At 42.2% G+C, this 22730-nt stretch overlaps 1 protein-coding gene across 2 annotated transcripts in view; it reads left to right on the top strand.

Annotated features, from left to right (window-relative positions):
- Positions 1-10966: 10966 nt before the first annotated feature.
- The window catches only part of npr3 (natriuretic peptide receptor 3), a 29430-nt gene continuing 17666 nt past the window's right edge, over positions 10967-22730 (top strand). Inside the window, exons 1-2 of one of the 2 annotated variants that reach the window (XM_040046552.1) lie at positions 10967-11110; positions 11192-11951. In XM_040046552.1, coding sequence (XP_039902486.1) covers positions 11291-11951 — 661 coding nt within the window. In that variant the 5' untranslated portion in view covers positions 10967-11110; positions 11192-11290. Of the gene's footprint in view, positions 11952-22730 lie in introns of both variants that reach the window. The other variant, XM_040046551.1, reaches the window with a different exon arrangement.

Raw genomic sequence — 22730 nt, 5'->3', positions numbered from 1 at the left:
CTGTTTTTTTTTCCTTTTACTTACGTCCGAAAAGAAAGCCTCATTTCTGCTGTTCAATACTGAACAAATTTAAAGTTTTTAAAATTATGCAAAATTGCAAATCTCTCAGCTGTGTCTCTAAAACCTCTGTAACTCTGCTCTTCTTCACCTCAGCAACATCAGGTAATGTTCAGATGTTGATTAATGGTTTTCTTTCGTTTCTTTCCAGGCCAGGAAAGTCACCTTCATGTTTTTCTGTGTTTTATCCTCAGTTACTTTGACACAAAGGCCTCTTCTGTGATGCTCGCACCTTTGAAAGTCTGGAAAGTGTCAGCTTCCTTTTTATAGATATATAAATATGGAAATGTACTGATGCATGATCTGAATTATAATATTTCTGACTGTCTGAGGCAAAATTTCCCCGAATCGAATCGAATCGTGGATCAAATCGATTCGGGACCTTGTGAATCGGAATCGAATCGATTCTAGAAGTCAGTGACGATACCCAGCCCTACTAGAAAAACCATCAAATATTTACAAGAAGCCTACGTGTCAAGATCAGGAAATACTGAACAAAACACGCAAAACAAAACTAGAATTAAATGAAATCATTAATAAAAAACACAGTTCTTAGTACAAAGACTTCACTTGCAGAATTTTGAACATGGTAATAAATCCGGTCGATTTCTGGCTAACCAGCTAAAAATAAAGAAAGAAAAAACAAGTATATGTGCTGTTAAAGATTTATCTGGGAACACAATATATGACCCTGAAAGAATAAGCAACACACTGTATATCCCTCAAGCTATCATCCAATATCCCTTATTAATGTAGACCTCAAAATAATCTGCAAAGCTCTCTCAAAGAGATTAAAGAAGATTCCTCCTGATGAAACTGGTTTCATAAAAGGCAGACACTCATCAAAAAACAGACGTAGATTACTTAATTTAATAGACTACTCATGCAGTAAAAACCACAGTATTGTCTCTAGATGCAGAAAAAGCGTTTGACAGAGTTAACTGAAAATTTTTATTTGCAACTTTACACAAATTTGGTTTTGGATCCTCTTTCATTAACTGGTTAAAAATATAACAACAGCTTGTGTCAGAACAAACGACCAAACATCCTCCAGCTTCTGTCTCCTGAGGGGCTCCAGGCAGGGATGCCCACTCTCCCCTTCACTGTTTGCAGTTTTTATCCAACCACTAGCAGCAGCAATTAGACAGGCTGCAGTAATGAAGGGCATCAGATGCAAGAATGTAGAACATAGTCAGTCTCTGTGCAGATAATGTGTTGCTTTTTCTCCAAAACTCACAAACCAATCTCTCTGAGGTAATTGTATTAATAAACTGTTTTTCAAGAGTTTCAGATTATTCAATAAACTGGTTAAAATCTGCAGTTCTTCTGATTAATTTCTCCTTCCATAATTCTTCTTCTACCCCACTGCAATCTGGAAATATTAAATATTAATTATTTAATGTCTCTCCTAAGCTTGCAGATTTAACTAAATTAAACCACATCCCACTTTTAGAGAAAGAAAAAGACGATCTGGCCACATGGAAATCTCTACCCAAAGGACCAAGGACAAAGGACTAGATCTGCCTAACTTTCAACAACACTTCTTAGCCCACAGGCTTCATCTCAGGATGGTTTAAACACACCCTCTTAGATGAGCCCTGGGTAGATGTAAAACTTTGCACTAATCCAGAGATTTCAGACCATTTATCAGCTCAAACATCAAACGACATGATGCTTTAAAAGCATCAACATCAGCTCTTCTCTGACAGCATGGTGGGAGTTTGTAACAATGACGGAGTCTTCATGCAAACGTTCGCCTATCTGGAACAACCCTGACATACTACAGAACAATGATATGGTTACAGCAGGGCCTTGGGGTGCAGGGGAGGCACCATGCCCTGCTGTGTTTTAAACACACTTTAAAACAGCACACAGCAACAACACATATGAGTGGGCTGAGAGGTCTTCACACCTTACTTATCACACTTTATTAGTTACTGATACTTATACTTATCTCGGTTGTTGCTGTGATCTCCCTGCTGTGTTGTTCTCTTTTTGTGTGTTTCTTCTTTTTTCTTCCAGCAGCTGATCCAGTGGATAAACTGTTTATGCTGAGTCTGAGTCTGCAGGGGGTCCCAATGACATCATGCCTCGTCCCTGTACCGAAGACGCCACGTCCCGGTGCCTCCCAGGATTACAGACCTGTGCCCCTGACCTCCCACATCATGAAGACCCTGGAAAGACTCATCCTGGACCAGCTCTGACCCATTGGCAGACCACATCAGGATCCCCTTCAATTCACTTACCCGCCCCACCTCAGAGCTGAGGACGCCATCATCTATTGCTCAATTGTGCCTACACCCACCTGGACCAGCCGGCGAGCACTGTGAGGGTCATGTTTTTTGACTTTTACAGTGCTTTTAACACCATCAGGCCGACCCTCCTGGGTGATGAGTTAACAGCGATGCAGGTGGATGCTTCTCCCATGTCCTGGATTGTTAATTACCTGACAGGAAGACCACATGTACACATCCTGGACAGGGAGGAACGCTGGTTTGAGGGCAGAGTCAAGGAGGCCATTTACGTGAAAAGGGAAAGACCATCTCTGAATGTAGGAGGGGCCTAAGGGTCCATCTGTCACCATCTTACAATGCTGTGATTGCAGCCATTCCCCACCTCTCTGTGAATGGGACTCATTGTCATGGTCCTGAGTCTGAGGACTCAGTGTTTTGTGTTTCCTTATGCTTTTGTTCATTCCGAGCATGTATTCTGTTGTGATTTTGCCATTTGTTAGGTTTCTGTTCTTTGCCTGCCTGCTCCCACTTCTCTGTGTTCCCTCTGTCTGTCCATGGTGTTATTGTGTCTACTTATGAGTCCGCCGGTCAAGTTCAGTGTCCTGTCTGGTTCTCTGTCTGTTAGTTTCCTGTTTTATTCTGAAAGTTCATGTCTCATGTCAGTGTGTTCAGTTTTACCACTCCCCCGTCTCGTTAGCCTAATTTCTCCCAGCTGTGTCTCCCTCCTGTGGCCCATTCCCTGATTACTCCCCGTGTATTTAAGCCCTGTGCTCTCTGTCGTGTCGTCTGTTTAATGCCATGTCCGTCTGCATAATTCTGTGTAACCCGGTGTTCAGTCTGCGTCTCTCCGCCATCTTTCTTTGTGCATTTTGTTCCTCCTCCCGTGCGTGTTTGGTTTAAGTTGAGTTCTTTAGTTTTCCCCAGTTTAGGTTTGTTTACTCCCCGCTCTGCTCCTCCTGTTTTTGTCACCTAATCACCTCTGTAAATAAACATTCACTCGCACCCCAGCCAGTGCCTGCATTTTGGATCCTTTTCTCAATTCACCACACGACTGCTGCGCAGCCGTGACACTCATGGCCATTGATCAGTGGTTGTTGATCAGTGGTTGTTGATCAATGGTCATGAGAATTTGCATAATTATGATTAAGGAACTGCCCTCCCAGCCCATTGTTCCTTCACTGGCCTGGTTTCAGTCAAATGCAAATGTCCTGTTTATAAGATTGAAACCTGCAGTCAGCTGAGACTGAAGACGTCACCTGATGATGACGAAACGTTTCTCCCACAAAACGCTACGTCCAGATGAACAGAAGCAACTTTTGGAGACACAGGAAGTTATTTCATCGAAATGCCATTCTTATATATCTCTGTAATATTCTTTTTTTTAATACTTTCTCTTTATTGATTTTCATCTTATTTTACATACAGAACTAAAGAGGGCAAGGGAAACCAACACAGTCACATATTCCAAATATGATGGATTACGTTAATAATGTCTATGACCAGCTTCCGTGTGGGGGGGCTTGTCTGTAACCAACACTTAGTAATTGCCTTTTTGCATGCAACCATAATTATTTTCAGTAAGTATGAGTCTCTGTTATTTATATCCTCAGGGATATTCCCAAGGTACATGGTACTAAAGGAGAAGTCCAGTATTACTTCCAGCACATCCATCACCATTTGTTTAATCTCCTCCCAAAAGGTCTTCAGTTTAGGGCATGACCAGAAGACATGGAAGCAACCTGCAGCGACCTCCCCGCACTCCCTCCAGCACGAAGCGCCTGAACCACTTATTTTGGATTTCTGCTTTGGTGTGATGAAGAATCTAATTAAATTCTTCCATCCAAAATCTCGCCATGTTAAAGAATTTGTGGTAGATAACACATTCTTCCACATCTGCAACCAATCTTCCTCTGAGATAGTTATACCTGCTTCTTTTTCCCATCGATGACTGACATATCTTGTTGAGGTCTTTTTCATGGCTGTAAAACTTCTGTATATTTTGCCTATAGTACCTCTTATAATGTTCTCACCATAAGCATCCATAAATATTTGGATCACCCCACTAGCATCTGCGTCAAGCATTCTAATTTCCTTCCGGAAGAAGCTCCGAACCTGTAGGTAACGATAAAAATCTTCCCTGCCGATCTCGTAAATCTGACACGTCCTCAAAATTGATCAGCTCCCCATGCTTCACTATCTTACAGATCGCAGTGATTCCATGCCTGGACCACTCCCTGAATTTATGGTCTAACAATGCTGGAAGGAAGCGTGGGAGATACGCTGGCCATCCCAGCAACCCTATTTCCCTATTAAGACCAAAAACTTTAATCACATCTGCCCATTTTTTCAGGGAAAAACTTACACATAAATTTTGCATCTGATATGCCTGTGGCAAACTCTCAAGAGACCCCAGAACAGACTGTATTGGGAAATCCATCAAAGAAAGCTCAATGTCCTTCCATTTTGCCTCAAACTTAGAGTTACACCAGCACACTAGAGGTCTGATCTGGGCTGCCAGATAGTAATCCTCAAAGCACGGTAGAGCTATGCCCCCCCCCCCCCGCTCACCAGGCAGCTGCATTGTTGCATATTTCACTCTCGGCCTTTTATTTCCCCATGTGATTCTTGAGCAATGCATATCCCACTCCCTAAATTGTTTTGCTGGAACCTCAACTGGAAGTGCTGCAAACAAATAAAGCAGCTTTGGGAGGATATTTATCTTTATCGCTCTAACTCTGCTGCCCAGATTGAGGAGGAGCAGACCCCACCTCTCCAGATCTTCATATATCTTCTTGTTCACCCGATTATAATTAACTTCATATAACAATGCAAGGTCTTTTGTCAGCAGGATCCCCAAATACTCCATTTGAGATTGATGCCATCCGAATCTATATCTTGCTACCAATTGTCTTGAGGGGTTAAAGAAGAATGTCAAGATTTGAGTTTTTTGAATGTTCAGTCTATAACCAGACAGTCTGCCATATTCTTCCAGTGTTTCCATAAGCAGAGGAAGTCCCTCTTCCGGGTTTCCTAGCGCTACCAGCACATCGTCTGCATACAAGCAAATTTTATTTTCCACATTCCCCGTTGTAACCCCCTCCAATCGAGTATCTTCTCTGATGCATTGAGCCAACTGCTCAATGAAAAGGTTAAAGAGCAGTGGGCTCAACGGGCAGCCCTGCCTGCAGCCACGTTGTAGTGTTATCCGATTTGAGAGGCTTCCATTAACTTTGATCCTCGCTGTTGGAGACATATAAATCATTCTTATACACTGAATAAACCTGTCACATAGCCCAAATCTCTTCAACGCATGAAACAGAAACTCCCACCCGACTGTATCGTATGCCTTTTCCGCATCAAGCCCAATGAGAACTGTTCCAGTTTTCCCTTTAAGTATCTGGTCAATAATATGAATGGGCCTTCTGATATTATCGTGTGTTTGTCTGTTACCAATGACGCCTGTTTGATCCTCCTCTATCAGCGTGGGCATCAATGTACTCAACCTCTTAGCCAAAATCGCGGCAAATAGTTTATAGTCTATATTTAACACGCTAATAGGTCTATAACCTCTGGGATCAGTTTTATCCTTCCCTGCTTTTGGTATGACAGAGATACACGCCTCCCGCCACGATGGTGGGAGCGCCCCCCCCACTCAGAGAGTAATTAAAAGAGGCCTTTAGTAGCGGGATTAAGGGTTCCCTCATCTGCCTATACCACTCTGGTGGAAATCCATCACATCCTGGGGCTTTAAAAGTCTTGAGTTTTGAGATCCCAATGTTAATCTCTTCTGCTGATATTTCTCTGACGAGTTTTTCATTCTGCTGCTTACCTATAAATGGCAGATCTAAGCTGGATAAGAAATTCTGAATCTTATGCTCATCTGCTTTGTCCGGTTGCGTGTATAGCTCAGCGTAATATTCTTCAAATGCTCTCTGAATTTCTTCAAGTTTATTAGTTATCTTATTTGTTTTTAAATTTCGAACTTTATGAATAGTGTTCTCCTGTTGTTGCCTCCTGAGTCTCCATGATAATAGCCTAGCAGCTTTGGGTCCTGCCTCATACCACCGTTGTCTATTATATTTTAATTTTTTTTCAATTTCCTCACTTAAAATTTTGTGGATCTCCTGTTTAACCGGCCTCATCTGCTCCAATACCTGGGGGCACCTTGTAACGGTGTGCAGTTGTTCCAATTTTTCCAAATTTTCCTGCAAATCTGACAGCTTTTTTGCTCTCACCTTCTTTAGGACTGCACATTTTGCAATAATTTTACCCCTAAGGTATGCCTTAGCCGCATCCCATAAAATTGTAGGATTAACTGTTCGATTGTCATTGAGTTATAAATATGTTTTTAACTCCTGTCCCATTTCTCTTTTAAACGAGTCATTATTTAACAGACCTGTGTTAAGCCTCCATAAGGTGTTTTTGGGGCTAGCTTTAAACCCAATCTTCATAGTTAGTCCCGAATGATCAGATAAATCTCTCTGTCCTATTATACAATCCTTCACTCTGTGGAGATCTTTACTAAAAGTAAAGAAATAATCAATCCTCGAGTACATATCATGTCTCGCTGAATAAAATGTAAATTTGCGTTCATGTTTGTGTAAATATCTCCATATATCTATAAGCCCCAACTCAGATAACATTGTTTTTACTTGTTTCTCTAATTTAGTTCCCCTCCGGTCTCGGCTAGTTGTATCCCATTTTGGATGGAGAAGTAAATTAAAATGATATTTGATATTTATAATTGAACTATTTGTATGTATTAGAGCTATTTCTTATATTTTGTAACTATGTAATATATTGTATTATTTAATGTTCAGTCTGTTACAGTTACTGTCTGGAGCAACTGTAACCGCGTACTTTCCCAGGGATTAATAAAGCATGCTGATTCAGATACAGGCTGCGTCCACACTAATACATTTTTGTTTGAAAACGCATCGTTTTCTCTCCGTTTTGGCCTCCCGTCCACACTGAGACGGTGTTTTCCCCGAAAACGCAGCGTTTGGAAAACGCTCTCAAAAACGAATACATTTGAAGACGGTGCTTTAGTGTTGCAGTGTGGACGGTGAAAACGGAGACTTTCGGAGACGGAGACGCATGTTAGTCATGTGATGCAGTCATGTGACCAATTAAACAAAGATAGCGGAGGGCATTATACAGCAGTTGTTTTGTCTGACAGCCCTATTAAAGATTAATATCAGTGTGTACGCGCTCCAGAGAGCTTTTCTTCAAATTCTTTAATTCTCACTCGCTTTTGCAACTTTGTACTTTTGTGTTACTTGCAGCAACAACTCCACCTCATTGTTAGTCCATTTAAAAAACTCAGGAAAGTAAATAAGCGGCAGACAGAAATGAGGCAGGTCGAATCTTCTTGCGTTTCACGCATGCGCAGGACTGGAACACAAGCGTTTTCTGGCCGTTTCAATGTGGACGCACAACTCTGTGAAAACAACTGAAAACACTAGTGTGGACGCGGAGCGTTTTCAGACGAAAATGCCGTTTTCGTATCTATCCGGGCCAGTGTGGACGTAGCCACTGTGATGGTACTATATCCCCCTGTAGGTGTATATCCCAGCAGTTTGGTCTCAGAGCACAGGCTGAGGCTCAGGCTGTGGGAGACTTCCCATGATGCACTAAGCATTTTTCCCCCACTAACCTCATTTCAGTACCATTGCCTTTATATGCCAGTGCTGCATGTCGTGTCTACTTTTGTCTACTCTCTCCCAGTTAAAAAGGAATTCCTCCAACCCGTCATTGTGAAGTGGGATTGTCTGATCCTTGGAGTTCTCTCTCTGCCACAATACACCCACCACCAATGCAGGCACATCGAGTACATATGAAACTCCACACAGAAAAACCAACTGGCTTGAACTAAAGGCCTTCTGTGAGGCAACAGTGTGAAGCAGTGCATCTCTGAACACTGAATTTAAATGTTACAGTAAATCACTTCTTTTTAAATTGGCTGCATTTTCAGTGTCCAGGTGTAAGACCAGCAGAGGGGAGTAAAATCACACACTTCTGTGTGTGAGATACTGTTGCTTCAGTACATCAGTGCTATGACAGCATGTGAAAAACACGGGAAAGCAAGCTTTAGTTGTTTTAATCTATTTATCTTAAAGACATTTATGGCCAGACTAATGAAGCAGACCGCTGAGGTCAGGCTGTGTAACTGTGCAATGGATCACTGGCAAAATGTCATCTATATACTGTATTTTGATGCCTTTAACTAATAGTAAATATAACATAAAACATATAAAACAATTAGAATGTGTATCACATGAAATCATTTCAGGAACATTACGTGAGCAATTAGGACTTGGCCACAACTGATTTTCATGTTCATCCTGAAGGTGTTGGATATTCTTGAATCAGTGCTCTGAGTCAGTGCAGTCATGCTTATCAACGCACAGCCGGGGAAATCTAATTGGCCGTTTTCTTGCACAGTGCACACAGCACTCAGTACTGCATCTGTATATTTCTGATGTCAGAAATGATCAACAACAAAAAGAGCAGAGGCACAGCTGAGCCTGCAGGTTCAGCAGGATGTCTGCTCAGACTGCCTTCTCAAAAATAAACATGAATCCAGACGTAAAAGATGAGATTGCATGTGTGCTGAGCTGAGCCTAATGACCATAATTTCATAATTTTTCTAGGCAGTGGTCTAATTGGTATAATTTGTACAATAAATAAAGATGTGCAAAATTATTCTTTACATTCTGTATAATGCTTTTCACATCATTTTCCATGTAATGATTTTAAATGTTGCAAAATCTGTGGAAAGCATCAGCACTAACGTCAGCAGACTGCAGTCTGAATGCCAGCAAACAAAAGGTGTCTTTAGACAGCGTCAGTGGGCGGGTCATTAGTGACACGTTAATGAGCCATGATAAGTGCAGAGGTTATAAGCTGAAGCTTTTTGGTTTGCTTTGTTTATTCATTCACAGGAGTCGCTCACTCTGTTCGCTTGGATCTCTCTGCTGTTACTACAGGCCGTGAACTCCATCACTGTGCACACACTTGTTCTACCTGTCTACTATTTTATTTACAATTTATCTGTTTCATACGGCTTCACCACTACAATGGAAAATGGCAAATCATTGTGGGGATGGCTGCAGTTATTCTTCAACACAGACTGAACTCTGTCTGGCAGCTTTCTTGTAATTTCTCCAAGTCGTCTCCAGGAATAGTTTTCGAGGCTTCTTGAAGGACGTTCAAAGCTTTTCTGTCAAGATGATCGCACACTGATTCAATGATTTTGAGATCTGGACCAGGCCAGTCTATTACTGATAATGTTCTGTTGTGTGTTTTCTACCTTGATATGCTGTTACTGCATTGGTAGCATCTTTGGGATCACTGTCCAATCAGAGGCTTTGAAACCCAGCCCCAAACCACGACTGAGCCTCCACTGTTTTCCACAGATGACTGTAGACCCTCACTGTGGTAGCTCCATCCTGAGCTCCTCTGAACATACTGATGGCGATTTGGATCCAAAAAGGCTAATCTGGATTCACCACTCCATGCGGCCTTCCAGTGATTTTTTAAAATGTGTTTTTATTTGATTATCATTCAAATAGATCAATGAATACAGAATTAAGATCTACCACAAAGCAAGAAAGCACGAGGCAAGGCTAATCAAAAGATGCTTATTACGCCAAGCCTTTTAACAAAAGCTCATTTAGCGTGCAGCTCATATACACAGGGCTCGAAGCAAAAGAGTAAAACAAACAAAAATCAAAACAAAAACCTTCCACCTTAGATAATAAATTACATTTCATAACAATAATCAAAGCAAAACAACCAAGAGTTTCAGTATTATTATTATGGCTCTATTTTTAAACATGTTTTTAAACAAGGAAAATGAACTAGATCTTTTGAAATCACTGTCATAACTCTTCCACACATTAACCCCTCTGACAGAAACACATCTCTGCTTTATGTTTGTCCTTATCTTGTTTTTTCTTGCTCTGGAGTAATTTTGGCACACCTCAGCCTTTCCTCCCTGTATCATTAAGAATGGCTTCTTGACAACCACACTTTGACTGGGACCATTTCTGATGAGGCCTCGGTGACGTTAGATGGATCCACTGGAGGGTCGGATGCATCTCTCAGATCTTTGCTGGGTTTCTTCCTGTTTCTCACAGACATGACTTGTAATATGTCGTTTATACTGTTGTTTACGGTGTTTTTGCCAGAGGCTTGTCGGCAGTGTCAGCATGCACTGCTGAGCTTAAAATGATTTCTTTGCCAGTTCACTCCCAAGGTTTAAAAAAATAAAGAACTTAGGGCTTCATTTAAATCGTTTGTATACCATCAACATCACAATTTTAATTTTTGGTCACATTTTTCCACCAGTCTTTCGACTTATTTGCTACTAATGCTGAAAATGTCTATACAGAAATCTTGGTTACTGCAGAGTCCATGCACACCTGCAGTTTGATGGCTTGTGTTGTTGTTAATTAAACCCTGTCTAAATAAATGATCTATAGCTGTGTTACAGATGGTTAGAGCTCGATCAACAAAAAGTAAAGAGCGTCATCTGCATTAACTGGAGCGCATTAAGTCACGCTACGTTGAAGTGGCTCATTGTGCGCTCGGGAGCGGTGTAGCTTTAAGAAGGAGGTGGGCAGCGCTCCGATGACGCATGAATAATCCTGAAAAGACGCTTCTAAACTCCAGGCCGGAGCCAGCGTGTATGATGGCTGTTGACTGAGCTGGAAGAATTTCCGAGCCTGGCACGATCAACTGTTGAGAAAATAGTTTGAACAGGTTCAGGAGCTTGGGAAGCGACTCTAAATGCAGAATAAAACACACCCATTTTGGTAGATTGGCTTCTCCAAAAGACAAATACAGTTATTTACTATTAAGGCATTTACTAACGACAGAGGGCTTTCTGTTTGCAGCTCTATGTGCGCTGCCGAGAGCCAACTTGAGGGAAGGAACATTGGAAGAATATTTCTCTAAAAGTCTTTGGCTGTCTGTCTTGAAGAGGAAGTGCTACCATGCCACATTTGAGAACACTATGTGTCTATTTCTTGGTAGCCCTGAGCCCAGTTATGACAAACACCATGACCGAGGACTTAGATGTTTTGGTATTTTTGCCACAAAATAATTCTTATCTTTTTTCATATGAACGAGTCGCACCGGCGATCCGTTACGCACAAAAGAGACTGAAGGCAGACGGGGGTCAGTACTCCGGGTTCAACTTCAACATCCAGTTTGAAAACTCCGACTGCCTCTATGATGCTTTCTTCACATTAGCGGACAGGTCTTGCGGACAGAAGCCCGACCTGATCCTGGGTCCTGTGTGCGAGTACGAGGCTGCGGCAGTGGTAAGGCTGGCGTCCCACTGGAACATCCCGGTGATCTCGGCAGGTGCCCTGGCCACAGGTTTCGCGAACAAGAACAAAGAATACTCCCACCTGACTCGCATCGCCCCGCCATACGTGAAAATGGCAGAGACTTTCACGGCGATGTTTGAACACTTCTCCTGGAAGAGCGCTTTGCTGGTCTTCGAGGACGACCGGGAGCAGCGGAACTGCTACTTCACGTTAGAAGGAGTATACCATCTGATGAGTAACTATAACATTGAAAGCTATGTGTTAACTGATGACAAACCCCTGGACACTGACGAGCTGCTGCGAAGCATCAGTGACATGGAAGGTAAAGCAGCTTTCCTTACTCTTTAATTAGACGGTGTCTACAGTGTGCTTAATGACAGCTGAAATAAGTCTTGACTTAAACTCATCGTCACTGGATTTGGCTGACAGCTAACCATCATTCATAGCTCGATGTAGACTATATATGGTTTGTGTTCTGTATGAAAGCCAGCGAGTTTCAGTTGATGAAACCAATGAGCCCTACACTGATGTGCCCTTCACAAGCCTGCATTTATCTGACATATCAGTTTGTACATGCACTCATAGTCCTCCTCTACAGCAGATTTCAGTGAATGCAACAATCGTAATGGGCTAAATTAGCCACTGCCAGAAAATGTAAGTACAAGTATATACCTGCACTGTCACACTAGTATTCACAGTCTGTACATTAACAACTATCCAAGTTTCACGTTCCAGCCCATTTCAGCTTCAGCAGTCTGAACTCGGTCAGTGTTGTGGCTCTTTTAATCTCCTCCTCCACAGCAGCCTCTCAGTACACGCAATAAATGGCATTATTACCAAAAGCAGCACGATCTGCTCATGCACAGGGATTAACTGACAGCTCACTGAATCAACTAAATGTTTTATCAGACACAATAAGCAACCTGAAGCTGTGAGAGATGTTTCCTCTTATTCACTGTTCTGTCCTGTTCTCTTACTACACTATTCACATAACAAAAGGCAGTGCTTCAGAAATTATACTAGACAATACAATGAAAAGCATTTTCACTTTTTTGCACATTTCTCAAACTTCCATGTTTCAGATCATCAAACAAATTTAATATTAGACAAATTTAAAATGCAGTTTTTAAATGATGATTTAAAAACCCCACCTGGTCCTGTGTATTAAAAAAAGTAATTGCCCCAATAGGGCTGTGCGATATGACCAAAATCTCATATCCCGATGTAAAACATCTATCGTCCGATAACGATATAAATCACAAAAATGTAACATTTTCTGTAAATTCTGTGAATCTCGGGCAGCTGAAGTGTTTCCAGCTGGGCATCGTGTATCTGGATCTCATGTATCTATCATACCGATGCATGAAACGACACATTTTAGACATAAGTTGTAATGGCCGCGTGAGTATTTAATTCACGGCGTGCTGCGGGGAAAAGCCTGTTCTAACGTTTGAGTCTAAGCTTTATTTTTTAGCACCTGGCGGCTCTTTTTTGCTTCTCATCCATAAACTCTCTGCATATTCTTTCACGTGATTCAGTTTATTTTGAAAAGTCTCAACAGGATCTTGAGCTTTATTGTGAAAGGTTTATGTGGAAAACAAGCGGACAGGCGATGGTGTTACTGTTGTTGTTGCTAACGACAACGCATAAAAACAGGCGCTTGTCCATCCGTAGTGTGGTTATATTAAATATAAGAGAAAGAGAACTTTAATAAATGAATATAGCCACTACAGTGACATCAGAACCATGAACAAATATTGCCGTAAACAGTTTATTTTGCGACACCACGAAACAAACCATAGCAAAAAATGAAACGATAGACGTTTATATCGTCATCCGATATATATCATTATATCGAACAGCCCTAAGCCCCAATTTGATAAATCATGAGTCATGTGATCAACCACATCATTTTTTAAGACCTGGGTTTAATTTGGGGCGACCGTGGCTCAGGGGGTTGGGAAGCGCATCTGTAACCGGAAGGTCGCAGGTTCGATTTTCGGGCTCTCTGTCCTGGTCGTTGTGTCCGTGGGCAAGACGCTTCACCTACCGCCTACTGGTGTTGGCCAGAGGGGCCGATGGCGCGATATGGCAGCCTCGCCTCTGTCAGTCTGCCCCAGGGCAGCTGTGGCTACAACTGTAGCTGCCTCCACCAGTGTGTGAATGTGAGAGTGAATGAATAGTGGAATTGTAAAGCGCCTTGGGTGCCTTGAAAAGCGCTATATAAATCCAATCCATTATCATTATTAATTTCCTTAGCCACACCCCTTTAATGTCAAAGCCTGTGATTCAACAATAAGAAAGAGACAGCAAAACGGCATCGACGGGCGATTTCCAGGAGAAACGCCGGCTCATCTCACGATGATGTTTGATTATTTTTGGAGGAAATAGTCTGTGGACATCACTGCTGATGTAAAACTAAGACAGCATTTCATAACAGGAACATCACACCAACAGTCCAACATGGTGGTGGTGGTGTGATGGTCGGGGGTTGCTTTCATGCTTCAGGATCTGGATGTAATTAGTGGAACCATGAATTCTAGGACAATGTCAGTTTGCTCACTCATGTCCTGCAGCAGCACACACAGAGTGTCTTCCTCTGAATAGTTTTTAAGAAACAGGTTTTTTAGTGGCCTATTCAAAGTCCATCTGATATGTTTAATCTTACAGTGAAATCATTATTAAAAACCAACAATGTTATCTTATTAAAATTTGTTTCATCTGAATCATGTGTGATAAATATGCAGCAAACTAAGGAATCAGAAAGAGGTCGAATACTTTTGCATGGCACTATCTACAGTAAATAATGTAACATCTATAATAATGTATCCAATCATAATCCCAGATTTTTAAAGATCTCTGGTGTTTTTAGAAAATTAAGATGAATACAGAAGGAAGCTTTCCTGTAACTGAGAGAAACCCTGTCAGATATAACTCTGCTGCTTCTGCAGTGATTCCTCACAGCTCTGAAAACATGCGTGATTTTTCAGCCTGTTCCTTTTCAGATCCAAGCAAACATCCCTCGTGTAGCACAAGCTATCGGTGGTGATAGGCATGTGTGTGTTTGTTTGTCCTCACCCCGCCCACTGCCTCCACTGCTTAGACAGACTTACATAACATCCTGCATGCTGTCTGCATGGTCCATCATCTCGTGTCTAATGGTTTTGTTGCTTCTCACTTGACAATCTGGACTCCTTCTTCTCCCCAGGAACATTTCCAACTCACCTTGAACCACACCAGCCAACTAGCATCGTGTATGCTGTCATTTCTACACGATTGCTCTGTTTGCTGCTGTATCGCTGTGTTTCACTGCTCATCACTGTGTCACACAGCTTCTTCTCTGCGAGTGTGTCCAGAGGTGTTTTTGCATGGAGCCATTTAAAACTGCCAATGGAAAGTAAAGTAAGCCAAAACCATTTAAACCAGTGGGATTACTGTTGGTAAATAAAGCATGGTAATGAAGCGCAGCAAATCATAGGGCCACCCAGTAATCAATCCAGGGACTCACTCAACACATTTGAACCCATGTGATATGTGCTTAAAGCGCGAGGCTAAAATACTGATAAGCAGGTTGTTGGCACCGCTGCTGTGGTCATGACAGCCCTGAGGAAGTGGAACCATATCAGAGTAGCTGCGCCGGTGTCATAAAGAGTTGCCTGTGATAAACTTTAAATGGTGACGAGAGACTAAGTGCGCTTGATAGCAAGACATGAGTTTGAGATATTTTATGGGATTCAACAGCCGAGCAGTGGGCAGAGCTGAACGCTCCTCCATGTTTCATGTGTGGCTACACAAAAACATCAATAACCAATGTGAACAGCAGGCTTTTCTAAGAAATGTAAATCTTTCCTAACTAGCTTCCAGTGAGAGGCATCATGTCTGATGATGCTGTGACAGCTCTCAGCTTTTCCCCGTGCTGGCACTCAGTTGCTACTCTCATCTGTTATGATGTCATAGTCACGTTTGTAGGAAATGATCAGTTTTTACACAAAACTCTGTATGGAGAGTTCAGAAGAACAGAAATGCCCACAAACATGGACTGTTGCATATTATACAACTTCTACAACTACTTCAGTGTAAAACAACTGCCAACATGATCTTATAAATGTTGTTGTTGGCCTGTCACAGTGCAGTGTTACAGCCTGCAAAGCAACTATTGTACTGCGAAATATCACCAGGGCTCAGGATGGGCCCAAACAATCCAGAGTGGTGTCCTGGCACCAACAGGAATAGGTCAACTTGATAATAATTACATATTATTCGTTATTTTTTGTGTGCTGTATGGTGTTGCTTTCACCTGACAGCACAGAGGTGCTTGATCAGCAATAAGAAAATGATGACGTCTGTGGTAAATAGTGAGTTATTACTGCTAAAACACTAATAATGTCCAAATATCTTGTATAAACAGTAGGGATGAGACTCAGTTTTGCAGAGAGCTGAGTCGCAGTAGTTCAGTTCGGGTTAACAGTTAGTCTGCTTATCAGTGTGACATGCACTCGAGCTACAATCAGCTGGTTTCAGTCTGCGTGTTGCAGTCTACAGCATGGATATGGACGTTACTTTTACTACATAAAACGACAAGAACGCGACGGTGCAAGTTGCATCTATCTGCACAGACGCCATGCTAATGCTAAGCTAGCCAAGTGATGTTAGAGTGGGCGAATGCTGACCCTACCCCAGCAGCCAGAGCCTGAACTTCAACAGGTGACAAACAGGTGAGCAGTTGGACTGCAGCCTCTGTTTCGACCTGTTCTTCTTTCTAAGTTAGAGTCACTGTGGTGATAAAGTTTGTTTTGATTTTCATCTTAGCTTTGTGTTTGTTCATACCTAAATACTGAGAGAAAAATCATGTGTGTGTCCTCATTAGGGCAGGGCTGTTGTGTAGGACTGTAGCCTTAAATGTGTTTCAGGTCATCTTATGGAGAAATGCAACACTATTATAACAAGTAGCATAATGAATTATTTTCTCCTGGTAGTAATTAAGTAACACACTGCATTACTTTGAAGAACACTGTTGTGTAATGTGTGTAACACATGACGACCCCAGCACTGATCACAACAGACAGGGGAGATACAACAAACACAGACATTTGACCACATTGTATCCAATTAATGTGCACAAATGTAGCATCATTAATATGCTGCTTAGTGGTGACTCTCAGAGTGAAGCCAATGACAATCGTTAATAGGATCATTCAGTAATAGGAACTATTTAATAATAATAATGTAGTATTGGTTGCCATTTTCTAATAGCAGAGCAGGGAGAATATTAACAGGAACTAAAAAGAGAGCTCATATTTCTCCCATATGAGCTTCTCTTTACTGACTTACTCTCAAATTAAATTTAAAATCCTTCTCCATCCAGTATCAAGTCCTGAATGATCAGGTCAGTTATGTCTTAAAGACCTCATACTGTCCTGCATTTCTCGCAGTTTCCAAAAATGGGAATGGGATTCAAAGCCTTTAGGTGTCCAGGAGATAGTCATCTACTTTAAAAATCGAGCTTCAGTCTTTCCTTTTGAGTGATGGTGACTTTGAGCTTAGTTATTCTGATATAAGCTCCGGCTGCTGGGGGACTTCCCATCAATACTGAAAAGCATTTTGTGAAAACACCACGTCCAGTTTTGGGATATCCTTACCTGGATGATCGATGCATTAAGACCTCAGCTGGTACAGACTTTTGTGTGAGCTTTGTGCTGTTAGTGGTTAGACTCTCTGTGCTTATCTCTCTGCTTTCTCGTTTGATGCTGCAACTTTTCAAATGTCAAATGCCTGCCCTCACTGAGGCTTGTTTTGACAGAGAGCTCCGGTTAAAAGGTGCTCTTTCTCCCCAGTGCAAAGTTCTTACTCAAAGGGATTTGCCGAGTCATTAGCTTCTTATCTGCAGTACTGGTAAATGGTAAATGGCTGGTTCTGAGCACTCAAAACACTTTATACAACATATCTCTTTCACACATTCATGAGGTTTTTCTATGGTTAAGGGTTTACTTTCCAACATCCCTCTCTGGATGGACTGGAGAGAAACTTGGGGATAGGATCTTGCTCAAAAACATTGGGTATGCTGACTGTAGCAGCCAGGGATTAAATGACCAATGTTCTAATTCAGTGGTCCCCAACCTTTTTTGCGCCACGGACCGGTTTATGCCCGACAATATTTTCACGGACCGGCCTTTAAGGTGTCGCGGAAAAATACAACAAAATAAAACTAGTGCCGGTACAGAAAAAAAAAAGATTTATTCATAGCACACGTGAAAAGACCCAGGAAAACCGAGTAAACGATAAAAACGATAACAAAATAACGCTGAAAACCGATAAAAACCCTGAAAACCATACATTTCACACCTGAGCCTCAACTCTCGCGGCCCGGTACCAAACGACTCACGGACCGGTACCGGTCCAAGGCCCGGGGGTTGGGGACCGCTGTTCTAATTTATAGATGAGCTGTTCTACCTCCTAAGCTACAACCACCTCACATCCATGTCTCTACTTGGAAAAGCCACAGAATCAGATTCTTGTGTTGTGGTATTTTGAGTTTTGTGTTCCTTTACTATATTTATAAAGACCCATATTTATAAAGGTCGGTTTATCCTTTAATAACCTTTAATCTGCTTTTGTTGTGAATTTACCTTAACTTTTAATGGAGAACAGCATAAACATACCAACGCTTGATGTGCTTTTCAGAACAGACCGTTCTTATTTTGATAGCATCAGAATACAGTCTGCAAATATTCCAACAGTACGGCTCAGCAGTAAGAGTCAAGGTGTAAAGCTGTCTCACAGGTAATCCCATTTTATTATTCATGAAAGCCAATTAGTACATTTTGATGAAATCACTCAAAATAGAATTAGTGTTATTTTCAGATGTTACCTGTCCCCCATATCAGGTAATATGATGACAGGTGCTTCCATTAGCTAGAAGACTTCCGTTAGATGACCGAAGAAATATCGTCTGGTCTGGTCTCAAATTCTGTTGCAACATATGAAAGCATGCATCCATGCTGCCTTGGCTCAGCTGGTGGAGGTAGCTCATGACCTCAGCCCGTTCTCACTCACGACACGTAATATACCGACAATTTGTCACGTCCCGAGGCATTCAATGGGAACGCGAAAGGTGACCTTCCACGTTCCTATGCTACCTGCCGGATTGTGGATGAAATGGATTAGAATGACACTCCCGCGGTAACACATGTTCCAGCCGTATATTCCACACCTAACCATAACCTCAGGCTCTTGTAGAATGTATGAGATTCAGGCTGTAGATATTGATATTTCACAATATCTTGTGATGTGCTTGCACTAAGGTTGGGTGATTGGGCGAATATATCGACGATAGGCCGCCCTATCGTTGATAGTTTTTACAAGAGCCATTTATTTATTTATTTGTCCATGAGTAAGTTTGTGGTTGAAGCTAACAGAAGCAGTCAACAGAAGTAAATAAACGCACTGTTTTAACAGCCTCCTCCTCAGAGTGTGCCCAAATGCAGAGATTCATTTACTCAGACTCATAACAGAAAGAACAGAACAGCAGCAGCCTATGTTCAGAAAAAAAAGCATTATATATAAATAAAAACCACAATAATGGAAACAAAGAGAAACTGTCAGGGTCCCTGTGTCTACCCTGGGGTCGGCACCCCTGGGCACACGTGCCACAGTCGGCACACGAAGGGTTAACAAATGGCACCACAGCTGGACTGGCCATCGGGATACCGGGCATTTGCTCGGTGGGCCGATGGTGATTTTTCGATTTTATGGGCTGATGATTTTTTTTTTTTTTGTAATGGAATAAACAATGAGAGGTGGTGGATTGGCCAGATGCTGGCCGGTGTGTAAAAAAAACCTCTTCCACAGAGGCCAGCTGGTGGATGAGAGAAAGGGGAGGCAGGAGGAGGAGAGACGCGAGGCGGCCGCCGGTCCGAGTGTCAGGTGAACTGAACTTCAGGTAAGAAGTTATGACCTGCAGTCTATCTGGGTCAGATATAAACCAAGTTTAGGTGGAGTTTATTTTCATTGTGCTGACTTTTTCGTACTGCGTGCTAGCTAGCATGACGGGGTTTCTATACAGCTGGGTGGGTGCTATGATGTTACTGATAGTGAACTTTATTCATAATGTTAGTTAGTAGAGTTGGTTTACCTTTAGGTGACATGAATGAGTTGAAGTTATGAACTGTTTCTGAGAGACAAATAACACCAGGATCCTTTTCTGTGTAGCTGACAGCTGGTAACTGTGCAGGGGCGGGTCTAGCAAAGTTTTGCCAGGGGGGCAGGTAGGGCATTAACAGGGAGAGGGGGGCACAAAGATATACTTTCTTATTCTCATTTAAAATGTCTCACTGTTATTAAATATTTATGTGATGTTTTGTCCCAGTCCAGCCCTGCGCACGACACGCAGTGAGTTAATCTGAGAAGGTGCATTAGAAAATAAATGGCCACGCCAGCGGTGCACATCGCAGATTAGCTCGCATAGACACATTAGTTGTGCAACTTCTTAATGACGGTATCTTAGCTAACAACCCCAACTACCAGATTCAACTTGTAATTGGGTTAAAATAACTTAGCCTACCGGTGAGAGGGACGTTGTTAGCTTTCTACATTCCGACACTTCAAATGCTTCAGGAGCTTTCCGCTCAGCACAGCATCAGCACCGCGGAAATACACGGATACATCCGTAGACTCGAGACAGAATTCACAATGTGTTTTTGGGACTTTCAGGTGTTTGGACCAATGTTTTCTTTTCTGATCAAACCAGAAGCTTTAATGAGCAGCTAGATTTGTCTCGCATTAACTGTCTGAGTTAATATGACATCGAAATGCAGCTGATTGAACTGAAAAGCTCGACTCTGTGGGGTCAAAGTTTGCAGAACTACGAGCACAGCTGGAATCCACAGCTGTGCGTGTTCATGGAGCTGCATGTTCACCTGCTGGACATCACTACCTGACAAGTTTAACTGTCTTCAGAACATTGCAGAGGCCTTATTGACAGTATTTGGCTCTACATGTCTGTGTGAGCAGATTTTCTCTCACACGACTCCTCAGGTAGCCTCTGAATGCTGGACACTGGGAGACCTGTGTCTCTGAGTGGGAGAGGAGAGATCACATGGTCTCCCACTCAGAGATAACAAACATGCCATATTGGCCCAGTTTATTTTTCTTATCATTGTTGTGAGGAGACCATAAATAGCATTTGTATTTTCTGTTGTACAGTTCATTTGCTGTTATGGATAAAAAGTCTTTTTTTGTTTCCAAATAGCTGATAACTATTCGCTGACAGCTGGCAACATCTGCGGACAAATATGATTCTATAAAGTTGTTCTATATAGTGTGTAACTGTTAATATAGAGCGTTATTAAATGTATTGCTAATGCAGTCATATGGCACACTGACCTCTGAGGAGATTTTAGATGCACTCGTCATCAGAAAGGTTGCCGACCCCTGGTCTACCCGGTTGGCTCAGTGTGGCTACATGTGTGTTTGTTTTGATTTTGTTCCTGCTCTCTCCCTCCCTCTCTTTACCTCCGCCTGGGTGGAGCTCACCTGTGGGCTCCTGCCTTTGGCTCACGCACCTGGTCCCAATCACACACCTGTGGCTCATCACCCGACAGTGTTCCAGTCCCTTTATAAGATGGCAGCACCGTGCTTCTCGTCGCTGGACCGTTGCCGACTCTCGTCAGTGTAAACGCAGCTCAGCTTACTCTCGTGTTTTCTTAGCGATCTACCCGTAGTGATCCTTCCGTGTCTCTGTGAATAGACTTCCCTGAACCAACCCCTGTGTTACCTGAGCGAAGTTCAGGTAACACAGTGAAGTGAGTGAAGTTTGGAGTGAGCTTTTGTGTTTTCTGTGGAGTGTGAAGAGGAGCGTGAGGCGTGGAGCGTGGACGGAGTGTGGAGTTAGGAGTGTGTGTGGACTTCCAGCGTCTTGTCCCCCGTTCGTGTGTGGATCCCCGGAGCCCGTTCTTCCCCACTTTGTAAATGGATCACCTGGTGTTGCTGTAAATAAAGACTCTTGTGTTCTCTATTCAGAGCCTGCACGTGAGTCTGTTCAGTCCCGTTGTGACAGAAACTGGCTTCTTTTTTCCACTAACGTGTTTACAGGTCGTTCCAGTGTTTGTATGACACACTCGACCAAACAACAAATAAATAAAAAATCAAAATGTCTCTTGCAGCGATCATAAAAAGAAATCTCTGACGTAAAGCTACGTTTTTTGTGCGATTCGGCGTGTCTCAAATAAATAAATAAATACATACATACATAATCCAAAAAGTATCTATATTAATACTGAAACAAACGAGAAAAGAAGGTCAAATATTCCCTCTAAACACAATTCTGTGACAGGCAAACGAGCATGTTTACTTCATCAGGTTTCAGCAGCGTGCTAATATTGTTAACCACCTGTGCACGCTGCTGAAACCTGATGAAGTAAACATGCTCGTTTGCCTGTCACAGAATTGTGTTTAGAGGGAATATTTGACCTTCTTTTCTCGTTTGTTTCAGTATTAATATAGATACTTTTTGGATTATGTATGTATGTATTTATTTATTTATTTGAGACACGCCGAATCGCACAAAAAACGTAGCGGTGCTGAAGACGTGTTCTGAAGGTGTGTTTGTGGCTGGTGTACACAGCCTGTGCCATGTGTGACATCAACGTTTTTCATGTACTTTCCATCAAACAAGTGGATCGTCTTCTCCGTCTACAACCTCCTCGCTGAGATAACAGTCCATTTCTGTCTGTGCCTTCTCCTCCAGTGTGCAATTTGGCAATTAGTTCGTCCATGTTTGGACTTTGTTCATGTTCTAAACGCGCAAATCAGTCCGTGCATGATTACATTGCTCCGCCCATCAAAAAGTCTGCGCATGTGCAACTGATGATTTTTGGTTGGAACATGTTTACGTATCGCCCAAAGTTAGCTTGCACTTCATGTTGCAGTTTAAAAATGATCCATCTTTACTTGCCATCGTTATAGGAAGCAATACCTGCTCTACAGGTGTTGCTTCCTATAGCCTTGCGTTTGCCTTACCCTATACCTGATGAAGCCTCAATAGACTGAAAATTTGTAAACCAATAAATGTGGCAAGCAAACCTGTCTGCAGGAGTTTCATTTA

This window comes from Simochromis diagramma, unplaced genomic scaffold (genome assembly GCF_900408965.1).
Source record: "Simochromis diagramma unplaced genomic scaffold, fSimDia1.1 OVJJ01000005.1, whole genome shotgun sequence".
Taxonomy (NCBI): domain Eukaryota; kingdom Metazoa; phylum Chordata; class Actinopteri; order Cichliformes; family Cichlidae; genus Simochromis; species Simochromis diagramma.
The sequence above is the reverse complement of the archived record's forward strand: the minus strand, read 5'-3'. Positions and strand labels throughout refer to the sequence as shown.